Source organism: Dryobates pubescens, chromosome 8 (genome assembly GCF_014839835.1).
Source record: "Dryobates pubescens isolate bDryPub1 chromosome 8, bDryPub1.pri, whole genome shotgun sequence".
Classification (NCBI taxonomy): domain Eukaryota; kingdom Metazoa; phylum Chordata; class Aves; order Piciformes; family Picidae; genus Dryobates; species Dryobates pubescens.
This window is the reverse complement of record NC_071619.1, coordinates 35,473,343-35,490,199: the sequence shown is the minus strand read 5'-3', so window position 1 is coordinate 35,490,199 and position 16,857 is coordinate 35,473,343. Positions and strand designations below refer to the sequence as shown.

Below are 16,857 nucleotides of genomic sequence, written 5' to 3'. Positions count from 1 at the left end.
GTAAAGAGACAATGTCCCTAGTGAATCATGTAGATCACCCCAGAGTTTGACAAATAAGACCATTAAACAGGCCTGCATCATGATCTATGTTGTGTGTGCCTTCCATATGACCTCTCTGAAATCACTGAGAAGGTTTAAACACTTTGCTTGCCAACTGAGGTTATGAATCAAAAGTCAGCAGGGCTCAGGAAAAAACAAACAAACCAACCAACACCACAAAAAACCCCCACAGCTACCCAAGAGTAAAAAACATCTCTGACACATACCCGAAACTTATTTATGTATGCATAAACCCCCATAACCTGAAAGCCCTCTGGACCTAAGAAATATTGAAAGAAACTGAACACTCTGCTGGAACACTTTCAGTCTACAATTCTGTAAAGTCACATAAGAGCAGAATTTGAAACTGTAAAGCAAGGCTTGATACAACCCATCATAAAATCACAGAATCAGTAAGGTTGGAAAAGACCTCAAAGATCATCAAATCCAACCTGTCACCCAACACCTCATGGCACCATGGCACCATGTGCCACGTCCAATCCCCTCTTGAACACCTCCAGGGATGGTGACTCCACCACCTCCCTGGGCAGCACATTCCAAGGGCCAATTACTCTTTCTGTGAAGAACTTTCTCCTCACCTCCAGCCTAAACTTCCCCTGGTGTAGTTTGAGACTGTGTCCCCTTGTTCTGGTGCTGGTTGCCTGGGAGAAGAGTCCAACCCCCTCCTGGCTACAACCTCCCTTCAGGTAGTTGTAGAGAGCAGTAAGGTCTCCCCTGAGCCTCCTCTTCTCCAGGCTAAACAACCCCAGCTCCCTTAGCCCCTCCTCACAGGGCTTGTGCTCGAGGCCTCTAATTTAGAGGATGACTGGGTGGGTGGATATGTCAGGGAAGAAATTGCATACCTGCAGCAGAAAACATTTTTGTGATAAAGTTTTGTGATGAACTAATTTGTTGTTGGCTTTGTTTTGTGGTTTGTTTTTTTTTTCCTTTGACACAGTTTAAAGCATACATTTGAAACTGCTGAAGAGTCTGGCCTTCCCTGGAGGTGTTCAAGGCCAGGTTGGATTAGGCCTTGAGCTACCTGGTCTGCTGGAAAGTGCCCCTGCCCATGGCAGGGAGTTTAGAACTAGATGATCTTTAAGGTCTCTTCCAATCCAAACCATCCTATGAATATAATATGTAAAATAGCTCTGAAAGGAGTATGTTTCTGAGCAAAATAATGAAGTGGTCTAGAAAGACTCTTGAACGTGTCCAGAGAAGGGCAACAAGGCTGGGGAGAGGCCTCGAGCGCAAGCCCTATGAGAGGCTGAGGGAGCTGGGGTTGTTTAGCCTGGAGAAGAGGAGACTCAGGGGTAACCTCATTGCTCTCTACAACTACCTGAAAGGTGGTTGTAGCCAGGAAGGGATTGGTCTCTTCTTCTAGGCAACCAGCACCAGAACAAGAGAACAAAATCTTAAGCTGCACCAGGGGAAGTTTAGGCTGGAGGTGAGGAGAAAGTTCTTCACTGAGAGAGTCGTTCACCATTGGAATGTGCTGCCCAGGGAGGTGGTGGAGTCACCATCCCTGGAGGTGTTCAAGAGGGGATTGGATGTGGCACTTGGTGCCATGGTCTGGTAGTCATGAGGTGCTGGGTGACAGGTTGGACTTGATGATCTTCGAGGTCTTTTCCAACCTTATTGATTCTATGATTCTAAAAAGGCACAGGACTTAACATTTAACTTGTGGCCCTATCAGTTATTCTCATGAGAAAAGTATGATAGGTTTTTCTTTACCAAGGGGAAGGTTACACTAGAAGTTGCTAAGGGAAAGATGTTGAATGTTTTTGTAACACACCATCTCTCTTTGGCTTTCTGCTCTTCTGTATTTTGCCCTTTGGGGATGCACAGGGGTGAAGGATGTCTGCCCAGTCTTCTGTGCTCTGTCAATTTAGCATAGCAATTTTTAAACTGTTTATTTGGCCCCATTTTCACTTCTCCCTGAAAAGTTTTGTTTCCTTCCTGTAGTAGGGCAAGAATTCTGTTTTTGAAAGACATTGGAAACTGTTGCTTAACTTCTACAATGTGATCTAGAAGAACTGAGAGACAAATTGAAAAGTTGTGTTAAGTGCAACACATTAAGGCTGGTTTAGGATTACTGCAATTTGTTAGTTTGTTAGACAGTAAGTAGATGTAGCTGGGGTGAAATTTTGCCCAGTAGGAAACTGTTCACTTTGTGCAGTTCTGGAACACATGTGCATATGCATACAAAAGTTGAGCAGAGAACCAGCATCTTCATCCAATGACCTGGGTGAGGGGATTAAGCATACCCTCAGCAAGTCTGCTGATGATACTAAACTGGGAGTGGTGTCTGACATATGGGAAGGCTGTACTGCTGTCCAGTAAGATCTGGACAGACTGGAGAGCTGAGCAGAGGTGAATCTCATCAAGTCCAGAGTCTGCAAGTGGGGAGGAATAACACCAGGCACTAGTACAGACTATAGATCATCCTGCCAGAAAGCAGCTCCATGGAGAAAGACCTTGGAGTTCTAATGGACAGCAAGCTATCCACAGGACAGCAATGTGACCTTGTGGCCAAGACGTCCAATGGCATCCTGGAGTGCATCAAGAAGAGTGTGCCCAGGAGGTCTAGGGAGGTTCTTTTCCCTTTCTATTATGCTCTAGTGAGACCACACCTGGAATACTGTGTCCAGCTTTGGGCTGGCTGATTCAAGAGGGGCAGGAATCTGCTGGAGAGAGTCCAATGGAGAGCCACAAGGATGACTGTGGGGCTTGAATATCTCTCCTATGAAGAAAGACTGAAAGACCTGGGACTGTTTAGTCTTGAGCAGAGAAGGCTGAAGGCAGGTCTTGTCACCATCTATAAATATCTTCTTGAACACTGCACTCAAGCTCTCTGGGGCACCACCTCTGTCACACATTGAGAAGCCAGTATAATGAAGAGTACAATCTTTTTTACTGTTGTTTTGCAACATAACAGGAATAAATTCAGGATTCCACAGTTAAGAGGCATTAAAATATAAAAAAACCCCAAAACACTCAAAACCCCAACAGAGTAAGAGGAATGAGACATACCTAAGTTATATTTTAAAACAAAGAGCCACAAGAATATTTTCTGAACACTTTTTCCTGTGATACATTTCTTCCACAGCTCCATCTTGCACTGACATTTATGTAGCCTGTTACTTGACCAGTGCTAGGACAGCTGGTCCATACATTATCATCCACATGCTAATGAAGGAGTGAAATCTCAGTCCATACAGGTGTCAGACAGAGTCATAAAAACCCTCTGTAGCAGGACATGGATGAAACACTTTCTCTTCTTTCTGGCTCTGATGTTGCAGACTAAGATTCCTGAGGCAGGGGTTTTCAAGGCCACACAAAGGACTTGTCCTCCTGTCCCAGAGAATATTCCACACTGCAGGCAGCCTGAGGAAGAATTACACATACAGTCCTTTGTGCCACTGAGCACAGCAGCACTTTCAACCAGCTCTTTTCAGGGACACAGATGATGGCAATGTCCAAAACATGGGACTGCATGATGGGACAACCACACCACTAGAATTTCCTAGAAAAATAATTACCTGTAACATTCATTGGATATGGAATGAGAGTCCCAAGCAGCTGCTAAATCTCCAGGCAGCTGGATTAATTTTAGGTGTATGTCCTGCTTCCTCTTCAACCACAGGTTCAGTAATTCTGTCCTTCCACATCAAAACCCAATGAGGAGTAACTAAAACCAAAGCTATCCATATTGGTCTTGTGAGCTGTTCAAGCTCTTCCACACCCCAAGAATGCAACAAGCTGATTAACCATTTGAATAAGGTTTTCCTTCCCCTTGAGGAAGTGAGATCCTTGTCAAATGTCTCCTTTAATTCCCTCCAGGAAGGCAGGCATTTTGCTATTAACAGGTCCAGGTGACCCTACTGGGAGTCCACCTTATACAGTCCCACTGGTAAGGACGTATCCTGCAGCCTCCTCTCTGCTCTTTGAGCTCACTGGCCTGGCTTTGCATTTGCTGGTCCTTGAAGTGCCTGCCTGAAGACAAGCTTTTTCAGCTGATCCAGTTTATTGTCTCTTAAGGCATCCTGTATGGCATTGAAGAAACTGAAGTAGTGCTGGAAGTTGTGCATCATAAGCAGGACACCAGCCAACAGCTCATTGGTCACGAGGAGGTGATGGACATAGGCACGAGTGTGCCTCTGACAACAGTAACAGGTGCATCCTTCCAGCAAAGGACCAAAATCATCTTGGTATCTAAGGAGGCAGCAATGTGGAATAACATCAAAGGCAATAAAGCAATAAAGGGTACCACAGAACACAGGAGGTTGTAAAGGACCCTCAAAGGTCATCTTTTCCAACACCCCTGCAGTGAGCAGAGACATCTCCTACTACATCAGGTTGTTCACAGCCCCATCAAGTTTAACTTTGAATATCTCCAGGGATGGGGCTTCAACCACATCTCTGGGCAAGCTGTTCCAGTACTGCCCCACTCTCCTCCTTACGTCTAACCTAAATCTACCCTTCTCTAGTTTAAAACCAGTTACTACATGGCCTTTTGCCAGGACCCGAGCCTTTAACTCCTGAGGGCCTGAATCCTGTTGCTCTGTGTTGTCATCTAAGGCCAGTATCTCTGACATGAAGGACTTCAAATATCATGCCAAAACGCACTATAGATGTGTGGCCTTTTGGCTCTAAGTCAGAGGACAAATTGTGACTACATCACAGCTAACAGTAGAGAGGAGCCTTATCTGTGCCTTCTCTGCCAGAAACGCTGCTGCACAAGACCAAAATGATCCCCAGACAACTCCTGTGAACCTACTGTCTTTCAGCTGGAAAACAGCTACGACCACAGTACATCTGTTGGATAAGTGATGAGGAAATCCCTGGCTTTAGGTCAGGCAAAAGACAATGCTCTCAGCCATACACTGTTGCCTGGTAACAAGCTAGAATGTCCAACACTCCCTGTTCAATTTTCAGAACTACTTCAACACCTTCATGTTTTATAACCTCCTATCCAGCTACTGACCATATGCAATCAAATACAGACAACTACCTTATTTAGTGATACAGCTGCAGGTATCCTCCTCACAAACTCACATACCTTTTGTCCTTCAGAAATATCTCAAATGGTGTCATTTCTGGGTCAGCTTTGGAGATCTCATCCTGGTCTTCAGCACCATTCTTCTCCATGTCCTGGGCCCCATTTTGTTTTAGAACTGTTTTCAATAGAAAGACAACAACCTTCTATGAACAGGCAGCAAGGGCAAGGGAAGGGTGGCAGTCTTACAGAGGGTATTTCTGCTAGATGATTTCTTGCCAGATGAAAACTCCTGTCACAATTTTTTACATCTTTCCTACCATAAGCAATTGTATTTCTTTAATTGCCATTGTTTAGCTAAGTAAAATACCATTTCAAATTATGAAAACAGCAAGAGACAAGTAAAAACTAATCTACTAAACCTAATGAAGAGCTAGAGCTGAACAGTATAACTTTTTGCTGCTCTACTGAGCTGAATTCTTACTAAAATGTCAAAAATATCTCCAGTCTGAACTGCATGCTGAGCAGAATGCAATCACCTGAACAAATTTGTTTTTGTTGAGATTTCTGTCAGAGCAGACAGGCAACTCATCTGCATTTCAATCATTCTGCTCCCCATTCTGCCAGCAGCTTCAGAGATTTAGCTGCTTGCCTTTTGGTGGTTTGGTGGTGTTGTTTCTTTGGTTTGGTTTTTAAACAAGGGGGAATCAAAAGAGGCTGGCAGCTTTAAGGCAGAAGATTTAGATTTCACACCTGCCTTTACAGCAGTCTGTCTTAAAAATAATAACAAAATATATCACCCTATAATTTTGTAGGCTTGTTCTTAAGCAAGAGATGTATCTGGAAACATCAATATTATTGTTTGCACAATCCATGCCTACTGAGTGCTGAGCAGACATAGAACAAAGAAATTGTTCTTACTCAGAATCTTATGATTTACAAATCAGGTGACATGAGGTTAAGGACAACAAAGAGAAGGGTTTAAAAACACCCAGCAGCAAACAAAGAAATAAAATGTTTTGTTTAGCTGGTTTTGAATTAATTATCCAGGCATGAAAAGCCAGTAGGTTCTATTCAGGGGGAAAAAAGGGAAAACATTTTTCTGCATTAAACACATTTAAAAGGCCCAAACAAAAGAGCTATTTGAAACACATTTGGTACACGCTTTAGAGGGTGATACAGATGCTCCCATCTTGCAGGGTAATGAGGTAATGAGTTATCTCCTTTTTGTTTTGATATGAACTGATGAATGCAAGGACAGAAAGAAAAGCTGTCCCAAAGAAACAGGATCCCTAACTTTTGTCAACTAGAAAGAAGGGACTTCAAAAATGTGTTATTAAAGCAGATGCCTATTCAGTTAATTCTGCAGATCAAGTGGCTTAGATCTCCACTTAGTCAGTCCAGCCTTCACTGCAAATGGTAACAGAAAATTTGCCAGTATTCCTCTTTCCATTAAATGTTTAAGAAATTAATGTTTTGGCTAGTCAGACATTCAGACCCTAGGCTGAGTCCCCAGGTCTGTCTCAATGGGTTTCACACTGAAGTACGCCACCTTCAAAAGCAACACTTGACAGTGGAATCTGTTTTTCTAGTGGTTACTGCACTTCAGGAACAAAACCCTCATATATTCCTCCAAAGCATGAATTAGGCTTGCCACAATGCTAGCTGGTACAGTAAAAACTGCAATGACCCTCAAAGAGGCCTACCTGCTGCTTCGGGATCTGAATGGCAGTCGTAACTGAAAACCAAGGCACAGCCTCGCTCTGTCACTTGGAAGGGAAAGAAGCTCTCAAAAATGTCCACTCCCCTTTCAATGCACTCAAGCACCTCATCTGGTTTGCCAATACCATGGATGATTCTGTAAGAGACACACAAGACTACAGATCTGGAACACTGAGAGAAGGGCAACAAGGCTGGGGAGAGGCCTCAAGCACAAGCCCTATGAGGAGAAAGCTGAGGGAGCTGGGATTGTTTATCCTGGAGAAGAGGAGGCTCAGGGGAGACCTATAATTGCTGTCTACAACTACCTGAAGGGAGGTTGTAGCCAGGTGGTGGCTGGTATCTTCTCCCAGGCAACCAGCAACAGAACAAGAAGACACAGTCTCAAGCTGTGCCAGGGGAAGTTTAGGCTGGAGGTGAGGAGAAAGTTCTTCACAAAGAGAGTTGTTAGCCGTTGGAATGTGCTGCCCAGGGAGGTGGTGGAGTCACCGTCCCTGGAGGTGTTCAAGAGGGGATCGGACATGGCACTTGGTGCCATGGTTTAGTAGTCATGAGGTGTTGGGTGACAGGTTGGACTTGATGATGTCTGAGGTCTTTTCCAACCTTATTGATTCTCTGACAAGCAAGCAGGTACCTGAAGGAAAAGACAAACGTGCAGCACGTGTAGCTTAGCCCTGCAGCCGCTAACCAGAAGACAAGTGGGTACAAGCCACTGCTCAGAGTCCTGTGTGCTTCCATTTCCCCACCTCTAGCCCATCCAGTACATGGCAGGCTTTTCTTTATCTGCCATTTGGAAGACAACAACAATCCCTCATCTGTTCATTGGGTTTCTTTTACACATACATAAATACACTCAGATTCAAAATTCTCCTAACATCTACGACACAAACCTTCCTTAGTCATGCAAATGCCCCCAGGAACTATCAGCTTTCAGACACATGGACTCCTTAACTTGGGAAATAGTTAGAAGGCAGGCTAAAGAGAGTTATCAAGAGCAGCAGAGACAGCAGTAGATGGCTGGCCAGAGAAGTCCTTTAGGTGAGAGACACATCAAATAGCACTTGAAGCACTAATGAAAACCATCACGGGAAAAACAAAAGTTCCCTACTTTATTCCTCTTTACCTGCTCAAATGATTTACCAAAAAACCTGGGCTGTAACATCTCCTGGGACATGGCATTAAGAGCTAGGAAGAGCCCAGCTGGATTGCCATCAATGGTAATAAAGATCCTGCTGCCAGCCAAATTTAGTTGGCAGCTTCCCTGAGGGTGGGGTGAAGCAGAAAAGAATGGAGCAGCGCCTGCTCTCCTGCAGGTGCCTACTGGGCTGACAGCAGTAGAAGCTAATGTAGGGCAATGATCTAAAAAGATAATTAGGGAAATACACAGGGGCTGATAAATGAAGTCACAAGGTGACATTTTTAGTCACTTTTCTAAGTACTCCAATTAAACTGATGAGCACAGAACAAGGATGGGAGAAGTTTACAGCATGAGTGCCAGGCTGTCATGGCAGGGAGAAAATGATACTCAGTAGTTAAAACAGTAGCTCTGCATCTATGATCAAACCCCTTGCTAAAACTTACCTTTCCTGGGGTAAGGACAAACATTTGCTCTAGTAAGGGTTCTGATGCTACTGAAAAGGAAAATAAATTTTATCAGGAGGCTTCTGCATCTTTAGGTTCATGAAAGAACTCTAAAGATTCATAGCAGGCCTTCTTGAGTGGAGCACAGAAAGTGTTTGTCTTCCAGGGAATTTCATATTGCAGTAGAACACAGCTGCAAAACAACTTCTCCAGCAAGAATGACAAGGGTGATTCAGGAAAGCAGGATTATATGAAATTCACTTGAGGTACTTACAAGGGCCCCCTAGGGCTAACCAGCCTTCTTCCTACAAAGAGGTCAGAAACACTTGTCTTAACCAGACAAGCAAACCATTTGATCGATGAGGCAGATGCACTGGTAGCCACTAAGGTTAGCTGAACAGATTGGACTCTAATGCTCCCAGGGGATCTTTTAAGTAGCTCAACCAGACAGGATGGCAACAACACAGCAAGCCTTCTAATTGTCAGGAAAATTCAAACCCCATGCATGAAGGAGCTGCAACACCAGACACATGCTTTTTCATGTAACTTCCTTTTGAACACCATCAGGTCAGAGCAATGCTCAGCTAACAGAGGGCAGCACAGCTACAGAACAACAGAGGGGCCCGAGTCACCCTCTTCAGGAAATGGTGAAAAAGGCACCCATACCACTGCTGCTCTCATTAGAGCAACCCTCACAAAAAGCAGCAGGCTTAACCCAATGCTAAGAAACCCCTTCACTTCTGAACCATTGGCAAATACTAGCACACATTGTCTGGAAGGCTTTAATACAGTTGTACGGGAGCTCTCAGATCATGAAGTCTAACCAAGACTGTTGCCATAAGCTTGTGTAAGCACTGGTTGGTTCTATCAGCATCCCTCTTTGCTCTTCTCCAGTTCAGACCTAAGAGAACTGAAAACATGACAGTTTTTTGCCCAAGAAGAGGTCTCTAAAATAGGTTGATGCTAATGCTTTTGCACAATCTGAGCTTCAGGTAAACCATGGCCTCAGAGGTCAAATGAAAGTAGCACAGACATATCCTACCTGTATTTTTTCCTAAGAGAAACCAAATAAATAGCTTCCAAATGTGGGGAATACTCACACCCACAGCATGAGCACAGCTTGGTGCCAGTTGAAGCTAAAAACTGAAACAAAGGTTAAGACTTCAGCCTGACAGTGGCAGAATTTATGTAGCTTGGTACTCACAGAGAATTGTGCAATATAGGGATTATTTCCTACAGTAATACTACACAGCAGCCTGTAGATGCTCCTCATAATAGGACAGATTGACTTCTTGGGATGCTGCCCACACAACTTACCTTGGTTTATCCTCGGGTAGCTCTGCTGTGACAGAAGCTATCAGTTTCAACTTGGTCTCCTTGGCCATGGCAGATCCCTGGAAGCCGTCTAGCAGAAAGCCACCCACAGGTCGCTTGGCAGTCTCCCTGGCTGATCTGAGCCTCTCTTCCAAGACATCTCCACCTTCAATTGCCCCAAACATTACACTTCCTTGTAGTTCCTGGCCCAGGAGAAAGCTACAAGTGTTAGAGCATGCACCTCAGTGTAAGGCATCCACCAGCCCAGACCCCAGGTGCCTGCTACTTAAACACTGCACTCCCAGGAAGTTGCCAGAGCCACATAAGACTATTCCCCACACAACACTGTTAAGACAAACAGTAAGGTAAAAATGAGATTTAGGAGAAACAAGATTCTGCTCATTACCTTGACAGTAACTCAGAATTTTGGTGCCATTATTCCCACCTCCCTACAGAAGGCACAGATCATTGCTGTACTCAGCTTTTCAGAGCTGGCCACTCAGCACTACAGATTCCAGTGCAGAAGACAAAGCAGGTGCCGTTTTCCTGTCTGTCAACACCCCATTTCACCATGAGTTGCCTTTCAGGGGACATCAGTATCAGATATTGTCACCCATTTGCCTTTGTAGTACAAACTCAGATAGTATGTTCCCTTTCACCAAAAGGGAGGGAAATTTCCAGGGTGCTGGAAGAAATAATGAAGAACACAGGCAAGTTCTAGCAAGTCCTCCCTCACATGGAATGAAGGGGACCTCAGAGCAAGAAGATGGGTTTTCTCAATCTGAATGAGAAGCTCCTACTTTGCCCATGCATGTAGCATGAAGGTAAGTGAAAGAAATGCACTGCAGCCCGAAAGCAGAACAAAAAGTAAGTTAAACGAGGCAGCTCTCTTCAACTAGTAGAGAGAGTAGCACAGAAGGCAAATTATGAGGAGAAAGAAACCCCCCTGTGCTACTGCTTATACTTCATCCAGGACTGTCACCTGGGCATTCTATGGTATGCATGCATGACACAATTTCCTACTAGATCACATCCTGGGACTGGCCCAGAATGCAGCACAGACCAAACCATGGCCGCAGCGCTACTGCCCCAGTGTTTTGGGAATCTTACCGGTGACTTTTCTAGCAGCTGAAGGCATACATCCAGGAAGGAAAGAGACCTATCCACAGACTTCTTAGCCCTTTTTCTACTAACTTCCCCTGAAATGGTGTCTCCATCAGAGATGCACTGGAACCAGTCTGGCTGGATGGCCCGCTGTATGTCCATGAACTTGGAAGTTGTCAGTTCCATGCGCCCTGAAGCTCCCCACAGGGAGACTGTCTGTCAAGGAGGAACATTATGTGCAAAGGTTAACAGATCTTAAGGGTCAAACGAGTGAAGGAACTGGTCTGGTGAAACAGACACTAGAATGATACTTCATGGGTAAGTTCTTCAGGAGCAAGAAGATGGGTGAAAGGAGATAAATGACTCAATTGGGATTTCCAGACCTGGATGCAGTACTCCAAGTAAGGTCTCACCAGAGCAAAGTAATCTTGTGACACTGATGCTCCAAAATTTTAAAGGAGTATTAAAGGAAGTTCAGTATTGGGCTTCAGCCCTTTAGAAGTTAGTTCTTTTAATCTGCAACTCCATTTTAAATGAGAAACAGTTTTCAGCTTTCAGAAACAGCTTCTAGCCTGAAGTATTATGGGCTCTTTTCAAGGCTCGAGGGTTTAAACACATTCTCCTAGCCCATGCCAGACAGACCGATTAAGCAGTGCTGTTCTCATGCATACTAATTCACAAATTAAATTTGATCAGCTGATGCAAAAAACCACAAGCACAATAATTTATTTTTTTTTCAGTCGGGTCTCCAAAAAGGGATTGAGCAGACACACCACATGTCTGCTGTCTGTCCATCCACTTCTCTTGATTACTTTTGGCCTCATCTGCCAATTTCATAGAATCATAGTATCAGTCAGGGTTGGAAGGGACCACAAGGATCATCTAGTTCCAACCCCCCTGCCATGGGCAGGGACACCCCACACTAGATCAGGCTGGCCAGAGCCTCATCCAGCCTGCTCTTAAACACCTCCAGGGACTGGGGGCCTCAACCACCTCCCTGGACAACCCATTCCAGGGCTTCACCACTCTCATGGGGAAGAACTTCCTCCTCACCTCCAGCCTGAATCTCCCCACCTGCAGCTTCATTCCATTCCCCCTAGTCCTATCACTACCTGAGATCCTGAGAAGTCCCTCCCCAGCCTTCTTGTAGCCCACTTCAGATACTGGAAGGCCACAATTAGGTCACCTCAGAGCCTTCTCTTCTCCAGACTGAACAGCCCCAACTCTTTCAGTCTGTCCTCATACAAGAGGTGCTCCAGCCCTCTGATCATCCTCGTGGCCCTTCTCTGGACACGCTTCAGCACGTCCATGTCCCTCTTGTAATAGGGGCTCCAGAACTGGATGCAATACTCCAGGTGGGGTCTCACCAGAGCTGAGCAGAGGGGGAGAATCACCTCCCTTGCCCTGCTGGCCACACTTCTCTTGATGCAGCCCAGGATCTGATTGGCTTTCCCGGCTGCAAGTGCACACTGAGAGCTCAGGTTGAGCTTCTTGTCCACCAGCACCCCCAAGTCTCTCTCCTCAGGGCTGCTTTCCAGCCAGTCACTGCCCAGCCTGGATTTGTGCCTGGGATTGCCTCAACCCAGATGCAGGAGCCTGCACTTGGTCTTGTTGCACCTCATGAGGCTGGCTTGTGCCCACCTCTCCAGCCTGTCAAGGTCCCTCTATATTTGAGTAACAGACACAGAAGTCTCTACAACAATAGCACTTTTGTAAGTTTCCCATAAAAAACAGCCTCCAGCAGAGGGAGATCCCAAATTAGTACCTGCATAACGACTGGAACACAGCAGATACATGTTGCTCTGCAGCAGCATGTTGGCCAATTAGTACCTGCCGCCTCTTACGCGAGAGCATCAACAGTTGGTGAAAGCAGGCAGAGGAGTCAGAACTGTTTGAGCCAAAGGGCACAGCCTGTAATCAAGTCAAGCTACTTTCATTCTGCTCTTCAGTGAAAAAAAAACCCTGCTTTAATAAAACAGCCACACAGCTTAGAGAACTAAGTGTTACCCATGATTATTTAAATCCAGCCTGTGCCAGGCTTTCTGGAACAGAATCCAGAGCTTTCTGTCCCACTGCTTTCAAAAAGCTTTCAGAAGTATTTGTCAGCACAGATCCAGCTGCAGAAAATTTTCACCAGCTTCAAACAAAAAAATAAATCACCAGAACCAAAGACAACCAACAACAACAAAAGAAAGCAAGGTCAAACCTGCAACACCCCAGCTTAGATCACTGCCATGGCCTCATAGCTGCACAATGGTGAGGCAAACTTCAGGATAATTCCTTTCCTGTTGAGTGACAGGACCCTGCCTGATTCCCAACAACAAAGAATATATGCTGATAGCTGCATGGCACTAATGACCCTGTCATTTAGTGACCTGCCACCAAATGTGACCATACCAAAATAGGCTTTGGGCCTGACCACATCTGAACAGATGCCTGGAGTAACCCCTACAGGCCAAATCTGTGGCAAACAGCAGGTAGCATGTGGAATGTAGGGTATATGGGATGGAACAGAAACATCTGCAACACTGCACTCCTGGGCTACTAAGCCACCTTCCTGCAGAAATACTAAGCTCTTCCCCTTCACAGGCCTGTGGCAGACTACAAACATATATATAGGGGCTCAAGTTCATCACTTATCAGTGGCCTCACTGTAAGCTTGTACAGCATATAACCTAAACATACGTGCTTTCTTTTACTACCATATTAGCCACAACACCATAGGAGTCCAGAGCTCTCCTCTCTATCTGAACAGCCACTTACCTGTCCAGGGAACACACTGCTAAGTCAGAAAATGTGCAGCTTTATTTGATTAAAGGTCTGGGCATGTAAAATAACACTCCTCTTTGTGCATAGGTTTATTTTTCCATAAAGCATAAAAAAAATATTTCATGGCTGTCTAAGCACACCCTCACAGCAGGACTGGCAGCTTTCTTTTGGGAGCTTGAAGTAGACCCTTCAAGTCTTTACAAGTTACTGTACCTTGTTAGTGTTGTAGCCGGATGGACAGGGAGCAACTGGGTCAAGAAGGGAGCAGTAGAGCACAGTGTCTGGCATACCTGGGAACAGGGTCACAAACACAGAGCAGAGTTTCATCAACCAAAATAAAGCTAAGGCAAAGTTGTGGTTTGTAGATTTCCAAAGGGATCATGGTACTCTCCCCCACACAAGTACATCCACTGTGACAAAGAACACATTGTTCATCTGAATTCCCAGTACCAAAGAAGGCAGATTTCTCCCCCCAGAATTACTAGCTGCAGGAAGGAAAGCACAGCATGAGGACAAACCATCAAGCACCCCTTGGCTCAGCAGCCTGCATAGTTCCTTTGAGATTTGTTTCGTGTTTATTAATACTCCTAAAGTAACTCACCTTACCACTGACCACTGAAGACATCTGACATTTGACACACTCTAGACTGAGCAACAACCTCAAGCCTAGAGCTTAAGGAAGAACAACATACAGGGAGAGAACAGATCAGCTACAAAAATGAGTAATTTATCATCCCTGCCAGACTGGATGTTTCAAATGGCAGAAAGCTAGAGTGTACCTCAACAACCATACAGTGCTCTCTTCGCAGACAGTCGCTGAAATTGGTCAAGACTCCAAGGAGTTACAGACAAAGAAATGTTCATCTTTTTCTTGGGGGGATAAATCATGCCAAAGCAGTTGAAGTTTATTGAAAGTGAAGTGCAAACTACCTTTGGAAATCAAAGCTATTTAGCTCAGGGCTTTGGAAATCAAGGCTGTAACTTTGCTTCTGTAATGAGACACACATCTAAAATTGTTTCTAAAACATATAGGGTAAAAATGCATGAGTATTTTCTACAGTTATAATAATTGACATGAATTCATGCATTCATAATGTACATGCAACAGACACATACAAAACATTCCTAAAAATACCTCAGTTCTGATACCTGCATTAGCAAATGTGGATGGATGTGATCTATCTGGACTTCTGCAAGGCCTGCATGTCTCTCTATGCATGCAAGAAAACACACACACACACTTTACCTATAAATTTTGCAGCTCCTTCTTTATATTCTTCCAGTACCTCATGAAGTTCTGCCCTGCATAGAGATACAAAACCACATTAACTAAGCAAATATCTGTCAAGAAAGACCACTGGTCTTGTAACTAAGGCTTCTATTTCCATACTTCTGCACTGTCTGAATTTGGATTGCTTTTAGGCACCAATACTTGCCATCCACTATTAGGCAAGGAAGCAAGGACAGAAAAACCTAAATGCCAGCGCAACAGAGCTCAAGAAGCACAGCTTGCAAACCAGGGCACTCACAGTTCCATGGCAAAAAGGCAGAGGTTTTACCATGACTGATCAGTGACCACTGTCTTGCTAGAGAACACAAAATCATGCTATGACACCCTAGGCAACATTAGTAACATCAATGATACTCAACAACTACATAAGCCAAGGAAAAAGTTTCCAACAATCTCCTTCCTTTCAGTTGCCACTTACCTCACTGGTTTTGATAGCTGACTGCCTCTAAAACTGGTTATTCCACTAGGAAGTTTACCATCTTTGTTGGTGACATGGACAGTGGCATTGAGTGCACCCTCAGCAAGTTTGCTGATGACACCAAGCTGTGTGGTGCAGCAGACATGCTAGGGGGAAGGGATGCCATCCAGCGGGACCTTGACAGGCTGGAGAGGTGGGCCCATGACAACCTCATGAGGTTCAACAAGACCAAATGCAAGGTCATGCTTCTGGGTCAGGGCAATCCCAAGCACCAATATAGGCTGAGCAGTACCTGGCTTGAGAGCAGCCCTGAAGAAAAGGAACCATAGAATCATAGAACCAATAAGGTTGGAAAAGACGTCAGAGATCATCAAGTCCAACCTATTACCTAACACCTCATGGCTTCAAGTGCCACGTCCAAAAGGACTTGGGGGTGCTGGTGGATGAGAAGCTCAACATGAGCCACCAGTGTGCACCTGCAGCCCAGAAAGCCAATCGCATCCTGAGCTGCATCAAGAGAAGCATAGCCTGCAGGTTGAGGGAAGTGATTCTCCTTCTCTACTCCACTCTGGTGAGACCCCACCTGGATCACTGCGTCCATTTCTGGAGTCCCTATTACAGGAAGGATCTGGATGAGCTGGAAGGTGTCCAGAGAAGGGCCACAAGGATGATCAGAGGGCTGGAGCACCTCTCCTGTGAGGAAAGACTGAAAGAGCTGGAGCTGTTCAGTCTGGAGAAGAGAAGGCTCCGAGGAGACCTTATTGTGGCCTTCCAGTATCTTAAGGGGACCTACAAGAAAGCTGGGGAGGGACTTCTTAGGGTGCTAGGACTAAGGGGAATGGAACAAAAATAGAAATGGGTTGATTCGGATTGGATGTTAGGAAGAAGTTCTTCCCCATGAGGGTGGTGAGACACTGGAACAGGTTGCCCAGGAAGGTGGTGGATGCCCTATCCCTGGAGGCTTTTAAGGCCAAGCTGGATGTGGCTCTGAGCAACCTGATCTAGTGTGAGGTGTCCCTGCCCATGGCAGGGGGGTTGGAACTGGATGATCCTTGAGGTCCCTTCCAACTCTAACAATTCTATGATTCTATGAAGTTGCTATGCGGTTTGGGGCCAAAATATGCTCAAAAATGATGCAGCCCTCTAGGCCCCATACCTTTACCTGCTTCCTACTAAGTCAGAGAAACAAAAGAGCAACCAGCTCTCACATGTTGCTTTGCACTGGGGGCAGTGAGCACGCCGCCCAGCCCAGCAGCGCTGCCAGAGCTCGCCGCGCCCCGCAGACAGCCGCTCCCCAGCAGCGAGTACTCACATGGTGGGCAAGGTGAGCTGGGCCACAGCGGGGACGCCGCCGACCTCCTGCAGGGTGTCGTGGGTGAGGTGGGGCGCCGAGCCGGTCCGCGTGTACAGCAGGCAACCTGGCAGCGCCAGGGTGGCAGCCCCGTTCCTGCCCAGGCCCACCAGCGTCCCCAGCCGCCCGCAGCCCACTCCGCACAGCTTCATCTTCATGGTCGACCCCGCAAGCGCCTTTCCCAGCGTGTGCAGGGCACGGGACGGGAGCCGTGGACCTCGCCGCTTCCCGGACCTACCCCAATCGCCTCACGCCGCATCATCAGCGTGCGC

At 45.8% G+C, this 16,857-nt stretch overlaps 1 protein-coding gene across 1 annotated transcript; it reads right to left on the bottom strand.

Moving 5' to 3' along the window:
• Positions 1–2,340: 2,340 nt before the first annotated feature.
• Positions 2,341–16,849, bottom strand: QTRT2 (queuine tRNA-ribosyltransferase accessory subunit 2). Its single transcript, XM_009908390.2, has 8 exons — positions 16,547–16,849; positions 14,772–14,827; positions 13,739–13,815; positions 10,763–10,972; positions 9,656–9,855; positions 6,745–6,896; positions 5,102–5,216; positions 2,341–4,254 (listed from the first exon to the last, which is right to left on the bottom strand). Exons 1-8 carry the CDS (start codon positions 16,741–16,743, stop codon positions 3,993–3,995), a joined length of 1,269 nt encoding a protein of 422 aa, XP_009906692.2. The 5' UTR covers positions 16,744–16,849; the 3' UTR covers positions 2,341–3,992.
• Positions 16,850–16,857: the final 8 nt, after the last annotated feature.

What these genes read in the sequence shown, in the direction of transcription:
- QTRT2 (XM_009908390.2), bottom strand. Translation starts at nt 16,743, where the DNA reads ATGAAGATGAAGCTGTGCGGAGTGGGCTGCGGGCGGCTGGGGACGCTG. An exon ending in CAGCTCACCTTGCCCACCAT is followed by an intron (nt 14,828 to 16,546) that starts GTGAGTACTCGC and finishes ATCTCTATGCAG; the next exon opens with GGCAGAACTTCATGAGGTAC. An exon ending in TTCAGATCCCGAAGCAGCAG is followed by an intron (nt 5,217 to 6,744) that starts GTAGGCCTCTTT and finishes TATTGAAAACAG; the next exon opens with TTCTAAAACAAAATGGGGCC.